The sequence below is a fragment of the Odocoileus virginianus genome, chromosome X, assembly GCF_023699985.2.
Source record: "Odocoileus virginianus isolate 20LAN1187 ecotype Illinois chromosome X, Ovbor_1.2, whole genome shotgun sequence".
Lineage (NCBI taxonomy): Eukaryota > Metazoa > Chordata > Mammalia > Artiodactyla > Cervidae > Odocoileus > Odocoileus virginianus.
The window spans coordinates 28,273,057-28,290,407 of record NC_069708.1 but is presented as its reverse complement, the minus strand read 5'-3'; the positions used below and the strand labels follow the sequence as shown (position 1 = coordinate 28,290,407).

The following is a 17,351-nucleotide window of genomic DNA, read 5'->3' as shown; positions in this document are numbered from 1 at the left end:
TCAAAATTGTTACATTGTACATTTAAAATGGGTGAATTGTATAGGATGTAAATTATACCTCAATAAAGTGGTTTTTAAAAACAAAAAACATGGTTTTGCTCTTCCTTGTGCACTTACTAGTATACCAGCATTATTTACAGTTGCCAGCCAAGATTAGGTCTTTTGCAGGGAGAAGGAAGGGTCGAACCTGTGCCCTTAGTAGTGAAAGCACAGTCTTAACCACTGGACCACCAGGGAATTCTTAGTTCATTTTTAAAATAAACAGGAGGAGATTTTCCTGAGATAAATGGAAGAGGCAAAAGATATTAAATATAAAATCTTTCCTAGCCCCTAGCACAGTCAAGCCTGTAACATAATAGGAGCTTGATAATTTTTACTGAATATAGTGTAATAAGTGAGAAAAATCACCAACAGGGAACTAACTGGTCCATCACTATTGAAAACCAGGATATGAAGCTAAATCCTGGAGATGAATAGGCGAGGGGTGGGCAGGAACTAGAGAATCAGTGTTAGCAGGACAGAGAATTCCTTACGCTGATTATGTGATGTAGAAAAATAAGTACAGTTACAAATAGGTGCCATGTGTAATATGACAATTATAGTTATTTCATCCTTTGCAAGCTGAAAAGCATTTAAAAACCACTCACTTTCCCTGGTGGCTCAGATGGTAAAGAATCTGCCTGCCACAGCAGGAGACCTGGGTTTGATCCCTGGGTTGGGAAGATACCCTGGAGAAGGGCATGGCAACCCATTCCAGTATTCTTGCCTGGAGAATTCCATGGACAGAGGAGCCTGGTGGGCTACAGTCCCTGAGGTTGCAGAGTTGGACAAGATAACAATTAACACATACACAAGACAAAGGGGTGGTGGTGAGGAATTGCTTGGATTTTTAGAAAGCAACAGACCCAGTAAAATCAGAAAAAAGTTTATTAGCATTCCTTATGAAAAATTTAAAAGTGATATTAGCATGTTAGTCTTCATATAAATTAAATATAAAAACCAAGATGTCAGTGTATACTTAAGACTATTAAATCAGAGACTTCCTTGTTGGCACAGTGGTTAAGACTTCGTCTTCCAATGCATGGGGCTGCAGGTTCCATCCCTGGCCAGAGAGCTAAGATCCCATATGCTTGGCAGTCAAAAAATAAATAAAAAAAACAGAAACAGTGTTGTAACAAATTATATAAAGACTTTAAAAAAAAGACTATTAAATCAGAGCAATACAAAACCACTCACTCAGACTTGTGGATCACACCTCCATTTATTAGAGAACACAAGTTTGCCCAAACCAAACCCAGGCTTACATTTGGGAATTTGACAGGCAAAGGAGGAGCAGGAGGCGCTATTAAAAGCCAACTTAAAAGATTTCAGTAGCTAAATAGAAATTTCCCAGAGACCTAGGTGACAGCCATGTTTCTAGCCCCTTTCAACCATGAAGTCCTGTGAGCACCCAAAGTGGCATCAATCAGAACATCATGAGACTGGAATACACTTCCATTTGACTGTCTTTGGAAAAACCCAGTGACTTTACAAAAGGGCAGTGGGCACAGCACCCAGAAGCCAGTTGACCTCCACAGTGGCCACATTATGGTAATAGCCCCCCTTTCCAAAGTGCTATTGAGCCTTGGTTGAAGAGGGCCACGCTCACCCTTTTCCAGTTAACACACTGCTCATACAGAATCCCTGCCAGCCTCAGGAGACCCTGAGTTGCACACTGGAAAATAGATATAGTACATCGGAACTGAGAAGGGAAGTGCTGGACAACAGTATTCGTCCTGGATCCTCCACAGCTTCAGACAATTAACATTGTAGACATACACACCAATGGAATACTGCGTGAAGTGGCGGGTACAGTGATGAAGGAAAAAGAAAAAGCACTTTAGTCCACTGTGAGGGGAAAGGGAAACCAGAAGAAAAGGAGGAAGAATAGAGTATTTAAATAACCTTTTATCTTCTACCAATACTTGATATTTGCTTGACCTCCAGGTTCCAGATTCTCAAAGAGTAGGGTTAACAGATTTAGCAAATAAAAATACAGGATGCCCCATTAACTTTGAATCTCAGATAAACAAAATAATTTTTTAGTGTTAAGTATGTCCCAGATATTGCACGGTACACACTTACACTAAAAAATTGGTTAAAAAATTATTTTATCTGGCAACCCTATCCAGGAGGTTCAGTCAGCTTGAGGTTACTCTGATCATATCCTGTCAAAGAGCAACAGCAAGACAATCACAGAGACAATGCACAGGCACTTCACCCACCCCAAGGGGAGGTATGAGATCCTTTTAGCTCCATTTCCCAAACTCTCAAAAATCCCATGCTATTCTGGCAGGGTGAGAGGACATGTGCATGGTGGAGTTCCTGACCACTATCTGCCAGGTAAAGAAGTTTTCCTTCCATATCAAATGAAGGTCAAAAATACAGCTGGGGGAAGGAGCGGCAGGTCCACGGGGATACAGAAGTCAACTCATCTCACCCCAGAGCAGACTGAGGAAAGTCAACAAAACTGCCACAAGGGTGAGGACAGCCCCTTCGGCCTGGAAACCCAACAAACTCCAACACTTAGAGCAAACTCAAAAGGCACACAGGGCTGAACACACACAAACAGGGAGACATACAGAGGAGGGAGGAACAGGAAGAGAGCAGAATAGCCTTTATAACTCAGAGGAATGACTTTATGACTCAGAGGAATGACAGCAGAAGAGACGTCTCAGAGAGAATCACAGAACCCCTTGAGAGGGACTGGCAGGACATCTTACTTGTTTGATTGTTTCATTGGTTTTATTTAGAGGGTTAATCTTCAGTGGTCTTTCCTTACAGTGGAAGGGTGATGTGAGAAGAAAGGGCCACACAGAAGCCTCAGAGACACAGTTTTTCACTTCACAGGGCCCAGAGTGCTAGCAGAATCAGAAAGCAAATCTTAACATCAGATCCCACAGCCAATGTACTGTTATGACTAAGTGCCAAACCCACCTCCTGAGGATTGGAAGAGGAATCAATAACAAGGCCATGGCTGGTAAACATTCCTCTCAAAGGCACAGAGAAGAAAACATCACAAAGAATAGGACCACATTATGCTTTTTTAAGTCTCCACCATTGGAATACCCAGTCCCCAGTAACCCAGCATCTCTGAAACGGTGTTCCCAGAGATGTTAATAGGTGCTGCATGGGGCCAAAAAAACAAAAGTTCAGTGAAATAAGTTTGGGAAATATTGCATACTTATTAAAAGTTATAAAACTTCCTGCAGTAAAACAAACTATTTGGCATTATTTAAATCAATGATTCTTGCCTTATTTGACCACAGAACCGCTTTCTGTTTTAGGTAAGAAGCACATTTATTAAGAGAGAAACACACTCCACAGATGGAGCGTGAGCCATCTCAAAAGGCCAGAGGCCCATAGAACCCTTTTAAGAAACATCTGTTACAATCTCACAGAATTCTAGAAATGCTGCTTAACCATTATTGCAAAAGCATCTCATCTCAAGAATGGAAAGAACATGTCAACACTGGGAACACCCAGGAATCACACCTAAAATAGTTTCCAGAAATTAGTTTATCAGAAAGCCTCAGGCAATGATTTGAAAACTTGGAGAACCCTGTCCATCTGTGAGGTACTAGCTCAATGATAAACACATCCAGGAAAGCTGAAATTAGATTTCAAACAGTCAGGCAAAAGCCTACAAAGAATAGTACTAGACTGATCTGCTTAGTTGTGGCCTGGCCAGTGCCAAAAAGAACATCTGGTGACATCTCCTCTCATCACTTCAACAGCAGAGACACACTCTCTCACTCTCAAACTTTCTCTAAAAGTTTCAGACTGAATTTCAAAGCAGCCAAGTACAAACTAGCCTCTCTTCATTCCCCCAAACACCAAATAACCTGGAGCCTAGGGTTTCCAGGAGAAGAGATAAGTGGCTCACACTGGCAATGTTAAATGCTATCAAGGGAATTTCCCCTTTTTCTCTGTGGGTGCAGTCCCCAGGCAACATCCCAAAAGCTATAAGAGGACACACTTCTTGGTGTTCTTCTTTGTGGCAGGGTAAAGCACAGCCCAGATAGCTTCCAAAAATACCTCACGGACCCCATCTTGCATCAGGGCTGAACATTCCAGATACTTTACAGCCCCCACCTGCTTAGCCAGGGAAGTGCCTTGCTGAGGAGTTGTGGGCACTAGGCTCTGTTCCTTTCGATTCTTCACTGTCTCAAGGTCACTCCGCAGGTCCCTCTTCGTGCCTACCAGCAAAACAGGTACGTTGGGGCAATGATGGGAGACCTCGGGGTGCCATTTATGCCTCACCTTGGCATAAGAAGATGGGCTGCCAATGGAAAAGCAAATGACGAAGATATTGGTCTGGGGGTAGGAGAGTGTTCGCAGTCGGTCATGCTCTTCTTGGCCAGCTGTGTCCCACAGGTTCAGGATGACGATCTGGCCATCCACATATGTCTGGGCACTATAGTTGTCAAAGACAGTGGGGACATACTCCTCAGGAAAGGCATTTGTTGTATAACTGATGAGGAGGCAGGTTTTACCTATAGCCCCATCTCCCACAACCACACATTTGATCGTCTGCATTCTTCCCTTGGAGTCCTATGTATAAGAGAGAAGGAAAGAATGTTCATAGAATTTGGTTAACCTAGGGAGCCTAAGCTATATAAATATTTCTCTCTGAGAAGAAAGAAAGGAGATAAGACCTTCCCCCCTCCACCCCCACTACCTGGCCTCCTAACACCATAGAAGCTGGGAAAGGTTGTATGGGGCAAGAGTTCTTACCATGGAGTCCTTGGCCTGCTAGAAGATAGGCTTCAGAGGATTCTAGAAGCCACCTCTGCAGTTGTGCACAATATTATGTGTATGTGCATAGGTAAATTTTTCTGGAAAGAAGATCCAAAGCTGTCATCAGACTCAAAGAGGACTGTGAGCCCCACAAGATTAAAAACTATTATATACAAAGGTTTCCGTATTGTCATAAGTTCTCACATATACTGTATCAAAGCTACTATTATAGGTACTAAATAAATGTTAACTAATTTTTTAAAATTGGCGCAGAAAGAAGATTCCCAAGGTTGAAACAAAAGGAAAGACAGCTCTCACTTCGGGTCTGTGACTAGACTCAGCAAAGATACACTCTGTTCCTGAAAAACTGTTGTTTGTTATTGTTGTCGCTCAGCATGTCTGACTCTTTGCGACCCCATGGACTGCAGCTCGCCAGGCTTCCCTATCCTTCACTATCTCCAGGAGCTTGCTCAAACTCATGTCCATCAATGATATCTAACCATCTCATCCTCTGTTACCCCTGTCTCCTCCCACCTTCAATCTTTCCCAGCATCAGGGTCTTTTCCAGTGAGTCAGCTCTTCGCATAAGGTGGTCAAAGTATTGGAGCTTCAGCATCGGTCCTTCCAATGAAAATTCAGGGTTGATTTCCTTTAGGACTGACAGGTTTGATCTCTTTACCGTCAAAGGGACTCTCAAGAGTCTTCTCCAGCACCACAATTCAAAAGCACTAATTCTTTAGCGCTCAGCCTTCTTTGTGGTCCAACTCTCACATCTGTACATGACTACTGCAAAAACCATAGTGGCGTCAAAATACTGGAGAGAAAAGTAGGCCAGTCAGACTCAGCCATACCGAGAAGTGGCTAAGAGTGCTGACTCTGAAGTCAGATCGCCTGGAGTCAAAAACCAGTCCTCTCTCTTCCTAAGCTCTGTGAACTTGGGCAAGTTTTTAACCTGAAGCTTAAATGAAAGAATGCATGTGCTGTACTCATTAGTGCCTGCCACATAGGAAGTACTCATTAAAGTGTTAGAAGCTACTATGACTTCACAAAAATTACTACTCTGCTGGGGAAGGCAAAAGTTATATAATGTGATTACAATGCTAGACAAACCCTTCTGTCTCATTCCTTCTGTCCTTATCTGAGTAAAACTACAGTTCATAACACCACTATATTCTTGTCCATTTCTTCATGAATCGAGTATTTGCGAGTTAATGATGAAACACAGATGATCTCCAAGGAACATGTTTACTATGAGCTCCCATGTTCCCAGGTAGTACTAGCGTTAATGAACCCGCCTGCCAATGCAGGAGACACAGGAAATGTGAGTCGACCCCTGGGTTGGGAATATACCCTGGAGGAGGGCATAACAAGCCCTCCAGTGTTCTTGCCTAGAAAATCTCATGGACAGAAGAAGCTGGCGGGCAACAGTCCGTAGGGTTGCAAAGAGTCAGACATGACTGAAGCGACTTAGCATGCACACATCCATGTTTATACCCCCATATTAATATCCAGTCAATGTCCTACTGTTTCAGTGCCCCCACAGCACTCCATTTTCTTTAGCTTCTTAACTACTGCCCTAATTTCAGACCTGATCCTCATAGCATTAACTTCAAGTATCAGAACATGGAGGAAAGGGGATACATTATCATATGTATTTGATTACAGAAAAAAAAGTTGAGAATCAGTTTCTCACCTTGGGAACTTAGAGGAATAGATATATCCTCCATCCTGTTGTCTTTTTAGGCCCATATCATAGCCAAAAACCAAACCAAACCAAACACTTCATTTTGGGTCAAGGTAAAGAAAAGTTAGATTCCCTGATGGTTTAGAAGGTAAAGCATCTGCCTGCAATGCAGGAGACCCGGGTTCGATCCTTGAGTCGGGAAGATCCCCTGCAGAAGGAAATAGCAACCCACTCCAGTACTCTTGCCTGGAAAATCCCATGGACGGAGGAGCCTGGTAGGCTACAGTTCATGGGGTCGCAAAGAGTCGGACACGACTGAGCGACTTCACTTTCCTTTAAAGAAAAGGTAGCCCTCTCAGTATGCTTTGCACAGGCCCACTAGGAATGGCTTTCTGCTCGCTCATACAGCCAATTCTGACCAGTGAGGCATTCCCCCTAGAAGTCTTCCTTTTCTTGGCATAGGTCCCACAGCTAACAGTCCAGAGCCTAGTAGGCAACCATCCCAGAGTATTCACTGATCATCGGCTCTGTCTTTTTCCATCGAGGAATAGACATGAGGATCAAACATACAAAGTCAATGGAAATAATTTGGCCACCTGATGTGAAGAGCAAACTCATTAGAAAAGGCCTTGATGCTGGGAAAGACTGAAGGCAAAAAAGGGGACAACAAAAGATGAGATGGTTGGATAGCATCACTGACTCAATGGACATGAATTTGAGCAAACTCTAGGAGACAGTGAAGGACAGGGAAGCCTGGCGTGCTGCAGTCCATGGGGTCATGAAGAGTTGGACACTTAGCAACTGAACAACAACAATGGTAATAGGGCAAAGTCACCATCGCATTCCTTGAAAATAACCTTCCTTGGCTTTCCCAGTTTGGATTAATTTCTTTTTCCTCTGATAGCAATTACTGCCTGTATGACTCATCTTCCCAGCCTCCTCTAGGTACCATTCAGAGTGACTGCTTTAAGGACAATAGTGTATCTGATGGGGGGGAGGAGGGGGCGGCGCTACTGAACCAGAGCAAAACTCTCGGGCACAAAGACCACTTTGCACCCTAAGTTTAGCTCCTCATCTCTATAACTAGGAAAAGTCAACTACACTCTTTTCTACTAGTTTACATCTACCAGTACTCCTGGAATCTACAATAAAATGATCTGCAGATAGGCACTCAAGTCACACTGATGGCGGGCCTAGATGATGAAATGTACCTAGAACATCGCAGGTCTGAACAAAACAAAACATAATCACCTGGAGCAGACTCTCAATGAAAGGCAGGGGTTCAGCAAAAGGAGGGAGATGCTTTGTACAGCTGATTCATTTATCCAGCCCACATATTCATTATAAGATTTTCTCTACTTGTGTGTATATTTGAACTTCTCCATAGTCAACAAGTTTAAAAATAATACTAAAAAATATAATCCAAGAGAACTGAAGATAGGATCTCAAAAAGATAATTTCACATCCATGTTCATTGCATCATTATTCACAATAGCCAAGAGGTGGAAGCAACCTAAATGTCCATCGATGGATAACATATAAGGAAATATCTATCTATCTATCTATCTACACCACACACACACACATATAGATAGATAGATAGATCAGCCTTCAAAAGAAAAAGGAAATCTTTTCATACACTACAACATGGATGAACCTTGAGGACATTATGCTAAGTGAAATAAGCCAAGTCACAAAAAGCCAAAAATTGCATGATTTCACTTATATGAAGTATCTAGAATAGCCAAACTCATAGAAACAGAAAGTAGAATAGTAGTTGCCAGGGGCTGGGAGAAGGGGAAATGAGGAGCTGTTTAAGGGGTATAGAGTTTCAACTTTTCAGGATGAAAAAATTTTAAAGATCTGTTGCACAAAAATGTACATACAATTAATGTACAGTTTAAAATGGTCGAAAATACTGAAAATAAAAACAATACTTTTTAAAGGGCTGGGAGCTCTGAGAGAAGGCTAGGAGGCAAATATTCTGTTTATCACTGTTAGGAGAAAAGCTTGTTTCTTTCAGCTCCAGGATCCAGCACAATGCTTTCTCCTTACAGATGACCCATAGCTTTCCTCTCATCACCACCGCCATCCACCCAATCTCCCCGGTACTACTCTGCACAATGTACTGCTAGGAGGGACTCACAACAAATGATGATAGAAGCTTATAGTTTTATGGCAAAGGTAGGACTTTTATAAAAAGGTAAACAATAATATACAGTAATGCATGGCCCAGAGGAAATAGTTGGTATGAGGAAGCAAGAGGAAGTTTAAAACAAAGCCTGTTACAGGCATTGTGTAAAATACTTCCACACATCTTATTTAAGTTTCATAGTAGCACTGTGAAGTAGATACCAGCTCAGTTCAGAGATCAAGTATGCCTCTAAGATTGGAAACTGAAAGTGGCCTCAATCTGCAGAGACCAACATCTCAGAAGGCACTCACTTTTAACCTTGGAATTATAGTTTCTTCTAAATCTTCCAATCTCATCTGACAAAGCATTCTTCTTCAGATGTACACTGCTCAGCAGTCAATTTTCTCCTAGGTTAGGCACACAACATAAAAGACACAGTAACCGTAAGGACAAGAATGCAGTTCAAAGTGTTACTGTTTCTAGCACATTCTCCCCTAAGTCTCACCCTTTCCAGAAGTCTAATCTACTTTAAATCACTCTGCAACTTTCTGAAACAAAACAATTCAGAAGACCCTTATTTTTATCGACTACTTTCTGCAACTTAGTTATCTAAGTCCAGGAAGCTTTTAACATTTAAGACTGATTCTTTTGGTTCAAGCCCAGTCAAAGACAACTTCGAGAATCTCGGTGAGGAAGGAAGCTATGTGAACACCCCCCAACTCGGAGCCAGGGGAGACTATCCCGTACCTGGAAACTTAAACCAGAGAGGCAATTGTAGTGACCCATCCATAGCCACCACAAGCCCGCTCGGCACTTCCTTCGGAGCCTTTCTACCAGGGGTACTTGGTTCTGGAACTTCGGTTGGACTCGTGATCCTGGGACAGATAAGTGCCTAACGTCGGCTTCGCAATAGGAAAAGCAGGCTCAATCTCCCCCGAATATATATAATTCATCCCATTCTCAAATCCTTTCCATCCAAGGAAGTGGATCACATACTAAGGCAACCGTCCTGGAGATGGGAAGACTCAATGAGAAAATAGCGAACAAGGGGCCCGCCTAGCGGGTGGTTCTCGATAAGGATTACCTGGCAAAGCGGTCGTCCTCCAGCTCCGTTCAACCGCAGCTCACACAGCCTCCCAGGTTTCTCATGGCTGAGCGAACAAGGCGGGCTCCCGGCTTCATTCCGGCAGCGGCCGAGTCCCACCCGTGTCGTCAGACGCAGTCTCCACCCTGTGCCCCACGACCTCCTGGGAAATGGAGTTCTAGCTCCCGCCGCGTGGTCTGCGAGCCACTGGCTTTTAAACTACACTTTTGGGTAGTCAAGGATCATTGGGGTGTGGAACCCAATACCAGTTCCGCTGTTCAGAAGTCCCCAAGTTTCACATTTCCTGTGGCAAAATGAGACCACTTCCTCCTCCGCAGACCCGTGTTTTCTCAAGACAAACATTAACAGAAAGAGGCAATCAGGGAATTGAAAAAGTGTTAGGAAAAATGGAAGCAGCAAAAGAAAATGTGGTAGTGAATTAAGGCAGCTGTCACCATATATGTTTGTATTTTCTAGAGTTTTATATAAATGAAATCATAAACTATGGACTCTTTTTTGTAAGAGCTTTATTGAGATATAAATTCACATACCATTGTTTTCTTTTTTTCTTTATTTATTTTTTATTTTTATTTTTTCCCAATTATTTTTATTAGTTAAAGAATCATGAGAAAAGGTAGTCAGAATCATTTGAAAATAAAAGAGAATTCTCTGTATGTTACCCCTCCCCAAAAAAAATTCACATACCATACAGCTCACTCATTTTTTTGTAGCCACGCATTCTGGGAAACAAACTCACTCAGAAGGACAATGCAGATAGTGGAGTGCAGTTTATTACAGCGTGGGGCCCAAGGCAGAATATCCTCTTAGCCAAGGACCCCAACCAGTTTTTGTGAAAACCTTATATACCTTAAGTGTATGTGCTCAAACCCACCTCCCCAAATTCCTTGAAACTAGTCTGGAGTAAAAGAGAGATATGATCAAAGTTAACCCATGATTCATGTGTCATAAAAGAGAGATATGATCAAAGTTAACCCATGATTCATGTGTCATAAGCCTAGATAGTTAAACAGTGGACATTTATCAATAGGCCTGTGGTCAACCCTGATAAGCATAATGGGATTTATGAATTTGTTCTGTTAGAGATAATTAGTATATTATTTTAGGTGACAGAATATTTAGGTACAAGTCCTGAGGCTCCTTCATCCAGGGGGTCTGGTTTTCGATTGGTATGTCGTTTCCATAGATGCTCGGCATATAGCTCAAAGTCCATAGTCTGGCCCAAGATGGAGTCCTGCTCTCAAGATGGAGCCTGTTCTGTCTGTTTCCTCATTCAATTTAAATTGTACAATTAGATAGCTTTTGATATACTACACTATTAATTTTAAAAAATTGTAGTAAATATATATAACACAAAATTTGCCACTTTAAAGTGTATAATCCAGTGGCTTTTGCTACATCCACAATGTGTGCAACCATCAGGATTGTCTATTTCTGAAACTTTTTTGTCACGATGTCAGGGAGTTTGTAATTTCCTCCATTCTGTCTCATCGCAACAAAAATCTGAACTGATGGACGGACCACCGATACAGCCCTTGGATGGACCAGTGTTACAGTTCCATGTTACAACTCAGCTTTATTTAAAAAGTAAAGGAAAAATACATCCTCAAGGCATGAGGGCATGCCTACCCAAAAGACTCTAAGAGAAGAGAGGCCCTCGGCCCAGTTTTGGCTCCTCTTTTTATATGTTTTTTCTCCTCCCCCTGGGCCTGCCCTATGTAAATTAGGCTAGCCAGGAGTGCTGTTTGTTTTACCTGAGGTCCTCACTCCAGTCCTTGGACTTTCCTTTGTTCTATTTCCCCAGGCTTTGCCCTTCCTTTTCTTTTAGCCACTGCCATTCTGGACACCTTTTTCCTATTCTAACTACCTAACAACCCCAAACAGAAACTCTTTACCCACTAAGCAATAGCTGCTCATTCCCCTCTTCCCACAGCCCCTGTAAGTCATCCTATAATCTACTTTCTCTCTCCATGGATTGAACTTTTCTGGCTGCTATTTATCTACTGATGGACATTTGGGTCATTTCCAAATTTGACTATTGTGAATAATGCTGCGATAAACATTGGCATGCCAAAAGAAGCTGAACAGTTCTATTAAGACCTACAAGATCTTCTAGAACTAACACCAAAAAAGATGTCCTTTTCATCATAGGGGACTGGAATGAATAAGTAGGACGTCAAGAGATACCTGGAGTAACAGGCAAGTTTGGTCTTGGAGTACAAAATGAAGCACGGCAAAGGTTAGCAGAGTTTTGTCAAGAGAATGCAGTGGTCTAGTAAACACCTTCTTCCAACACAAGAGATGACTATACACATGGATGTCACCAGATGATCAATACTGAAATTAGATTGATTATATTCTTTGCAGCCGAAGATAAAGAAGCTCTATACAGTCAGCAGAAACAAGACTGGAAACTGACTGTGGCTCAGATCATGAACTCCTTATTGCTAGATTAAGACTTGAATTGCAGAAAGTAGGGAAAACCACTAGACCATTCAAGTATGACCTAAATCAAATCCCTTACAAGTATACAGTGGAAGTGACAAATAGATTCAAGGGATTAGATCTGATAGACAGAGTGCTTGAAGAACTATGGATGGAGGTTCGTAACATTGTACAGGAGGCAGTGATCAAAACCATACCCAAGAAAAAGAAATAAAAAGAGCAAAATGGTTGTCTGAGGAGGCCTTACAAATAGCTGAGGAAAGAAGAGAAGCAAGAGGCAAAGGAGAAAAGGAAAGATACATCCATCTGAATGCAGAGTTCCAAAGAATAGCAAGGAGAGATAAGAAAGCCTTCCTAAGTGAACAATGCAAAAAAATAGGGGAAAACAATAGAATGGGAAAGATTAGAGATCTCTTCAAGAAAATCAGAGACACCAAGGGAACATTTCATTCAAAGATGGGCACAATAAAGGCCAGAAACGGTATAGACCTAACAGAAGCAGAAGATATAAAGAAGAGGTGCCAAGAATACAGAGAAAAACTATATAAAAAAGGTCTTAATGATCCAGATAACCATGATGGTGTGATCACTGACCTAGAACCAGACATCCTGGAGTGTGGAGTATAGGGGGCCTTAGGAAGCATCACTAAGAACAAAGCTAGTGGAGGTGATGGAATGCCAGTTGAGCTATTTCAAATCCTAAAAGATGATGCTGTGAAAGTGCTACACTCAATATGACAGCAAATTTGGAAAACTCAACAATGGCACAAGACTGGAAAAGGTCGGTTTTCATTCCAATCCCAAAGAAGGGCAATACCAAAGAATGTTCAAACTACCACACAATTGCACTCATTTCACCTGCTAGGAAAGTAATTCTCAAAATTGTTCAAGCAGAGCTCCAACAGTACGTGAACTGAGAACTTCCAGATATACATGGTGGATTTAGAAAAGGCAGAGAAACCAGAGATCAAATTGCCAAAATCAGTTGGATCCTAGAAAAAGCTAGAAAATGCCAGAAAAATATCTACCTCTGCTTCACTGTCTATGCTAAAGTCTTTGATTGTGTGGCTCACAACCAACTGTGGAAAATTCTTCAAGAGATGGGAATACCAGAACACCAGACCTACCTCCTGCAAAACCTTTATGCTGGTGAAGAAGCAACAGTTAGAACAGGACATGGAACAAAGGACTGGTTCCAAACTGGGAAAGGAGTACATCAAGGCTGTATAGTGTCACCCTGCTTATTTACCTTATATGCAGATTACATCGTGCGAAATGCCAGGCTGGATGAAGCACAAGCTGGAAACAAGACTGTTGGGAGAAATATCAATAACCTAGATACACAAATGACAGCCTCTGGAACAAAAGTGAAAGAGGAGAGTGAAAATGTTGACTTAAAACTCAACATTCAAAAAATGAAGATCATTGAATCCAGTCCCATTTCTTCATGGCAAATAGATGGGGAAACAATGGAAACAGTGACAGACTTTATTTTGGGGGGGGCTCCAAAATCACTGCAGATGGTGACTGCAGCCATTAAATTAAAACTGGGAAGAAAAGCAATAATATTAAAAGACTTGGAAGAAAAGCTATAACCAACCTAGACAGCATATTAAAAAACAGAGACATTACTCTGCTGACAAAGGTCTGTCTAGTCAAACCTATGTCTTTTCCAGTCGTGACGTATGGATGTGAAAGCTGGACCATAAACAAGGCTGAGCGCCAAAGAATTGATGCTTTTGAACTGTGGTGTTGGAGAAGACTCTTGAGAGTCCGTTGGAATGCAAGGAGTTCAAACCAGTCTATCCTAAAGGAAATCAACCCTGAATATTCATTGGAAAGACTGATGCTGAAGCTCTGGTACTTTGGCCACCTGATGCAAGGAGCAAATTCATTGGAAAAGACCCTGATGCTGGGAAATATGGAAGGCAGGAGGAGAAGGGGGAGACAGAGCGTGAGATGGTTGGATGGCACCACCGACTCAATGGACATGAGTTTGAGCAAGCTCTGGGAGATGGTGAGGGACAGGAGTGCCTGGTGTGCTGCAGTCCATGGGGTTGCAAAGAGTTGGATACGACTGAGCAACTGAACAGACTGGCTCCAAATAGGAAAAGGAGTACGGCAAGGCTGTATATTGTCACCCTGCTTATTTAACTTATATGCAGAGTACATCATGAGGAACGCTGGGCTGGAAGAAGCACAAGCTGGAATTAAGACTGCTGGGAGAAATATCAATAACCTCAGATATGCAGATGACACCACCCTTATGGCAGAAAGTGAGAGGAACTAAAAAGCCTCTTGATGAAAGTGAAAGAGGAGAGTGAAAAAGTTGGCTTAAAGCTTAACATTCAGAAAACTAAGATCATGGCATCTGGTCCCATCACCTCATGGCAAATAGATGGGGAGCCAGTGGAAACAGTGTCAGACTTTATTTTGGGGGGCTCCAAAATCACTGCAGATGGTGACTGCAGCCATGAAATTAAAAGACGCTTGCTCCTTGGAAGGAAAGTTATGACCAACCTAGATAGCGTATTAAAAAGCAGAGACATTACTTTGCCAACAAAGGTCCGTCTAGTCAAGGGAATGGTTTTTCCAGTGGTCATGTATGGATGTGAGAGTTGGACTGTGAAGAAAGCTGAGCACTGAAAAATTGATGCTTTTGAACTGTGGTGTTGGAGAAGATTCTTGAGAGTCCCTTGGACTGCAAGGAGATCCAACCAGTCCATCCTAAAAAGAGATCAGTCCTGAATATTCATTGGAAGGACTGATGCTGAAGCTGAAACTCCAATACTTTGGCCACCTCATGCGAAGAGTTGACTCATTGGAAAAGACCCTGATGCTGGGAGGGATAGGGGGCAGGAGGAGAAGGGGACGACAGAGGATGAGATGGCTGGATGGCATCACAGACTTGATGGGCATGAGTTTGAGTAAACTCCGGGAGTTGGTGATGGACAGGGAGGCCTGGCATGCTGCGATTCATGGGGTCGCAAAGAGTTGGACACGACTGAGCGACTGAACTGAACTGAGCAACTGAACAACAATAAACATTGGCATACAAGAATATGGTTTTGTTGATTTTCTCTATTGTTTTCTATCTCACTGATTTACACTTTGATCTTCATTATTTTTGTTAATTTTGAGTTTTATTTGCCCTTCTTTTTACTGAGTTGAAAGCTGAAGTTATTATTTTGAGATTTTCTTCTGTTCTGATATAGGTGTTTAGTGCTTAAAATTTACCCCCTAACTATTGCTTTGGCAGAATGTCATCAGTTTAAAATATGTTCTTACTTTTTTGATTTCTTCTTTCTCCCATGTGGTATCTCAGTTCAGTTCAGTTCATTCGCTCAGTCATGTCCAACTCTTTGTGATGCTATCGACTTGGCATGCCACGCTTCACTCTCCATCACCAACTCCCAGAGCTTGCTCAAACTCATTTCCATCGAGTCGGTGATGCCATCCAACCATCTTGTCTTCTGTCATCACCTTCTCCTCCTGCCTTCAATCTTCCCCAGCATCAGGGTCTTTTCTAAGGAGTCAGTTCTTCACATCAGGTGGCCAAAGTATTGGCGTTTCAGCTTCAGCATCAGTCCTTCCAATCAATATTCTGGACTAATTTCCTTTAGGACTGACTGGTTTGATCTCCTTGCAGTCCAACGGACTCTAAAGAGTCTTTTCCGACACCACAGTTCAAAAGCATCAATTCTTCAGCGCTCAGCCCTCTTTATGGTCCAACTCTCACATCCATTCATGACTACTGGAAAAACCATAGCTTTGACTAGACAGACCTTTGTTGGCAAAGTAATGTCTCTGCTTTTTAATACACTGTCTAGGTTGGTCACAGTTTTTCTTCCAAGCAGCAAGGGTCTTTTAATTTCATGGCTGCAGTCATTATCTGCAGTGATTTGGGAACCCCCCAAAATAAAGTCTGTCACTGTTTCCACTGTCTCCCCATCTATTTGCCATGAAGTGATGGGACCAGATGCCATGGTCTTACTTTTTTGAATGTTGAGTTTTAAGCCAACTTTTTCACTCTCCTTTTTCATTTTCATCAAGAGGCTCTTTAGTTCTTCACTTTCTGCCATAAGGGTGGTGTCATCTGCATATCTGAGGTTATTGATATTTCTCCTGGCAATCTTGATTCCAGCTTGTGCTTCATCTAGCCCAGCGTTTCTCATGATGTACTCTGCATGTATGTTAAATAATCAGGGTGACAATATACAGCCTTGATGTACCTCTTTCCCTATCTGGAACCAGTCTGTTGTTCCATGTCCAGTTCTAACTGTTGCTTCTTGACCTGCATACAGATTTCTCAAGAGGCATGTCAGGTGGTCTGGTATTCCCATCTCTTTAGGAATTTGCCAGTTTATTGTGATCCAAACAGTCAAAGGCTTTGGCATAGCCAATAAAGCAGAAGTAGATATTTTTTTTTTTTTTTTTGGGCCGCGGGGCCTGGAGGCTTTTATTTCTTGACTGGTCCACAGAGTGGTGGGCAGGTTCGCTACAGGGCCACCTCGGGGGCCACCTCGCCGGGCCCCAGGCCTTTGGCCATGTCCGCCTCCCTCTGCTCCCGTCTCTTCTTCCGCTGCAGCAGCCGCCGCTCCCGCTCAAACTCCTTCATGCGCTTCACATAGTCGAGGTGCTCGCAGTAGTCCCAGTCGTGCTGCTCGTGCTTGCAGGCCAGGAAGTTGGGGAAGTTGTCGCGCTTGCACTTGAGAAACCGGATGAGGTAGTGGGCACAGTAGTCTCGTTGCTGGAGCACCAGCTGGGCGTCATTCATCTCCTGCTGAGTGGCCACCATCTCGCGTTCCTTGCGCTCGGGGAAGCCGTAGTCGGGCGGGAAGGTGGGCATTCGCAGGGGATCGGGCTCCACCGATGCATCGCCCAGGTATCTCCGGGCCAGGTGAGCCCCCATGGCTGCTGTCACCGCAGGTTCCAGTGGCAGCCAGAAGTAGATATTTTTATGGAACTATCTTGCTTTTTTGATAATCCAACGGATGTTGGTAATTTGATCTCTGGTTCCTCTGCCTTTTCTGAAACCAGCTTGAACATCTGGAAGTTCATGGTTCACGTTCTGTTGAAGCCTGGCTTGGAGAATTTTGAGCATTACTAGCATGTGAGATGAGTGCAATTGTGTGGTAGTTTGAGCATTCTTTGTCATTGCCTTTCTTAGGGATTGGAATGAAAACTGACTTTTTCTAGTCCTGTGG

General features: G+C 42.7%; 2 protein-coding genes across 2 annotated transcripts; both read right to left on the bottom strand.

Moving 5' to 3' along the window:
- Positions 1–1,242: 1,242 nt before the first annotated feature.
- On the bottom strand, positions 1,243–4,865 carry LOC139029583 (rho-related GTP-binding protein RhoG-like). The gene is made up of 2 exons (XM_070462004.1): positions 4,777–4,865; positions 1,243–4,593 (listed from the first exon to the last, which is right to left on the bottom strand). Exons 1-2 carry the CDS (start codon positions 4,777–4,779, stop codon positions 4,003–4,005), a joined length of 594 nt encoding a protein of 197 aa, XP_070318105.1. The 5' UTR covers positions 4,780–4,865; the 3' UTR covers positions 1,243–4,002.
- Positions 4,866–8,908: 4,043 nt separating this feature from the next.
- On the bottom strand, positions 8,909–17,099 carry LOC110130779 (NADH dehydrogenase [ubiquinone] 1 beta subcomplex subunit 7). Its single transcript, XM_020883004.2, has 3 exons — positions 9,682–17,099; positions 9,345–9,606; positions 8,909–9,004 (listed from the first exon to the last, which is right to left on the bottom strand). Exon 1 carries the CDS (start codon positions 17,054–17,056, stop codon positions 16,643–16,645), a length of 414 nt encoding a protein of 137 aa, XP_020738663.2. The 5' UTR covers positions 17,057–17,099; the 3' UTR covers positions 8,909–9,004; positions 9,345–9,606; positions 9,682–16,642.
- Between the last annotated feature and the right edge of the window lie 252 nt (positions 17,100–17,351).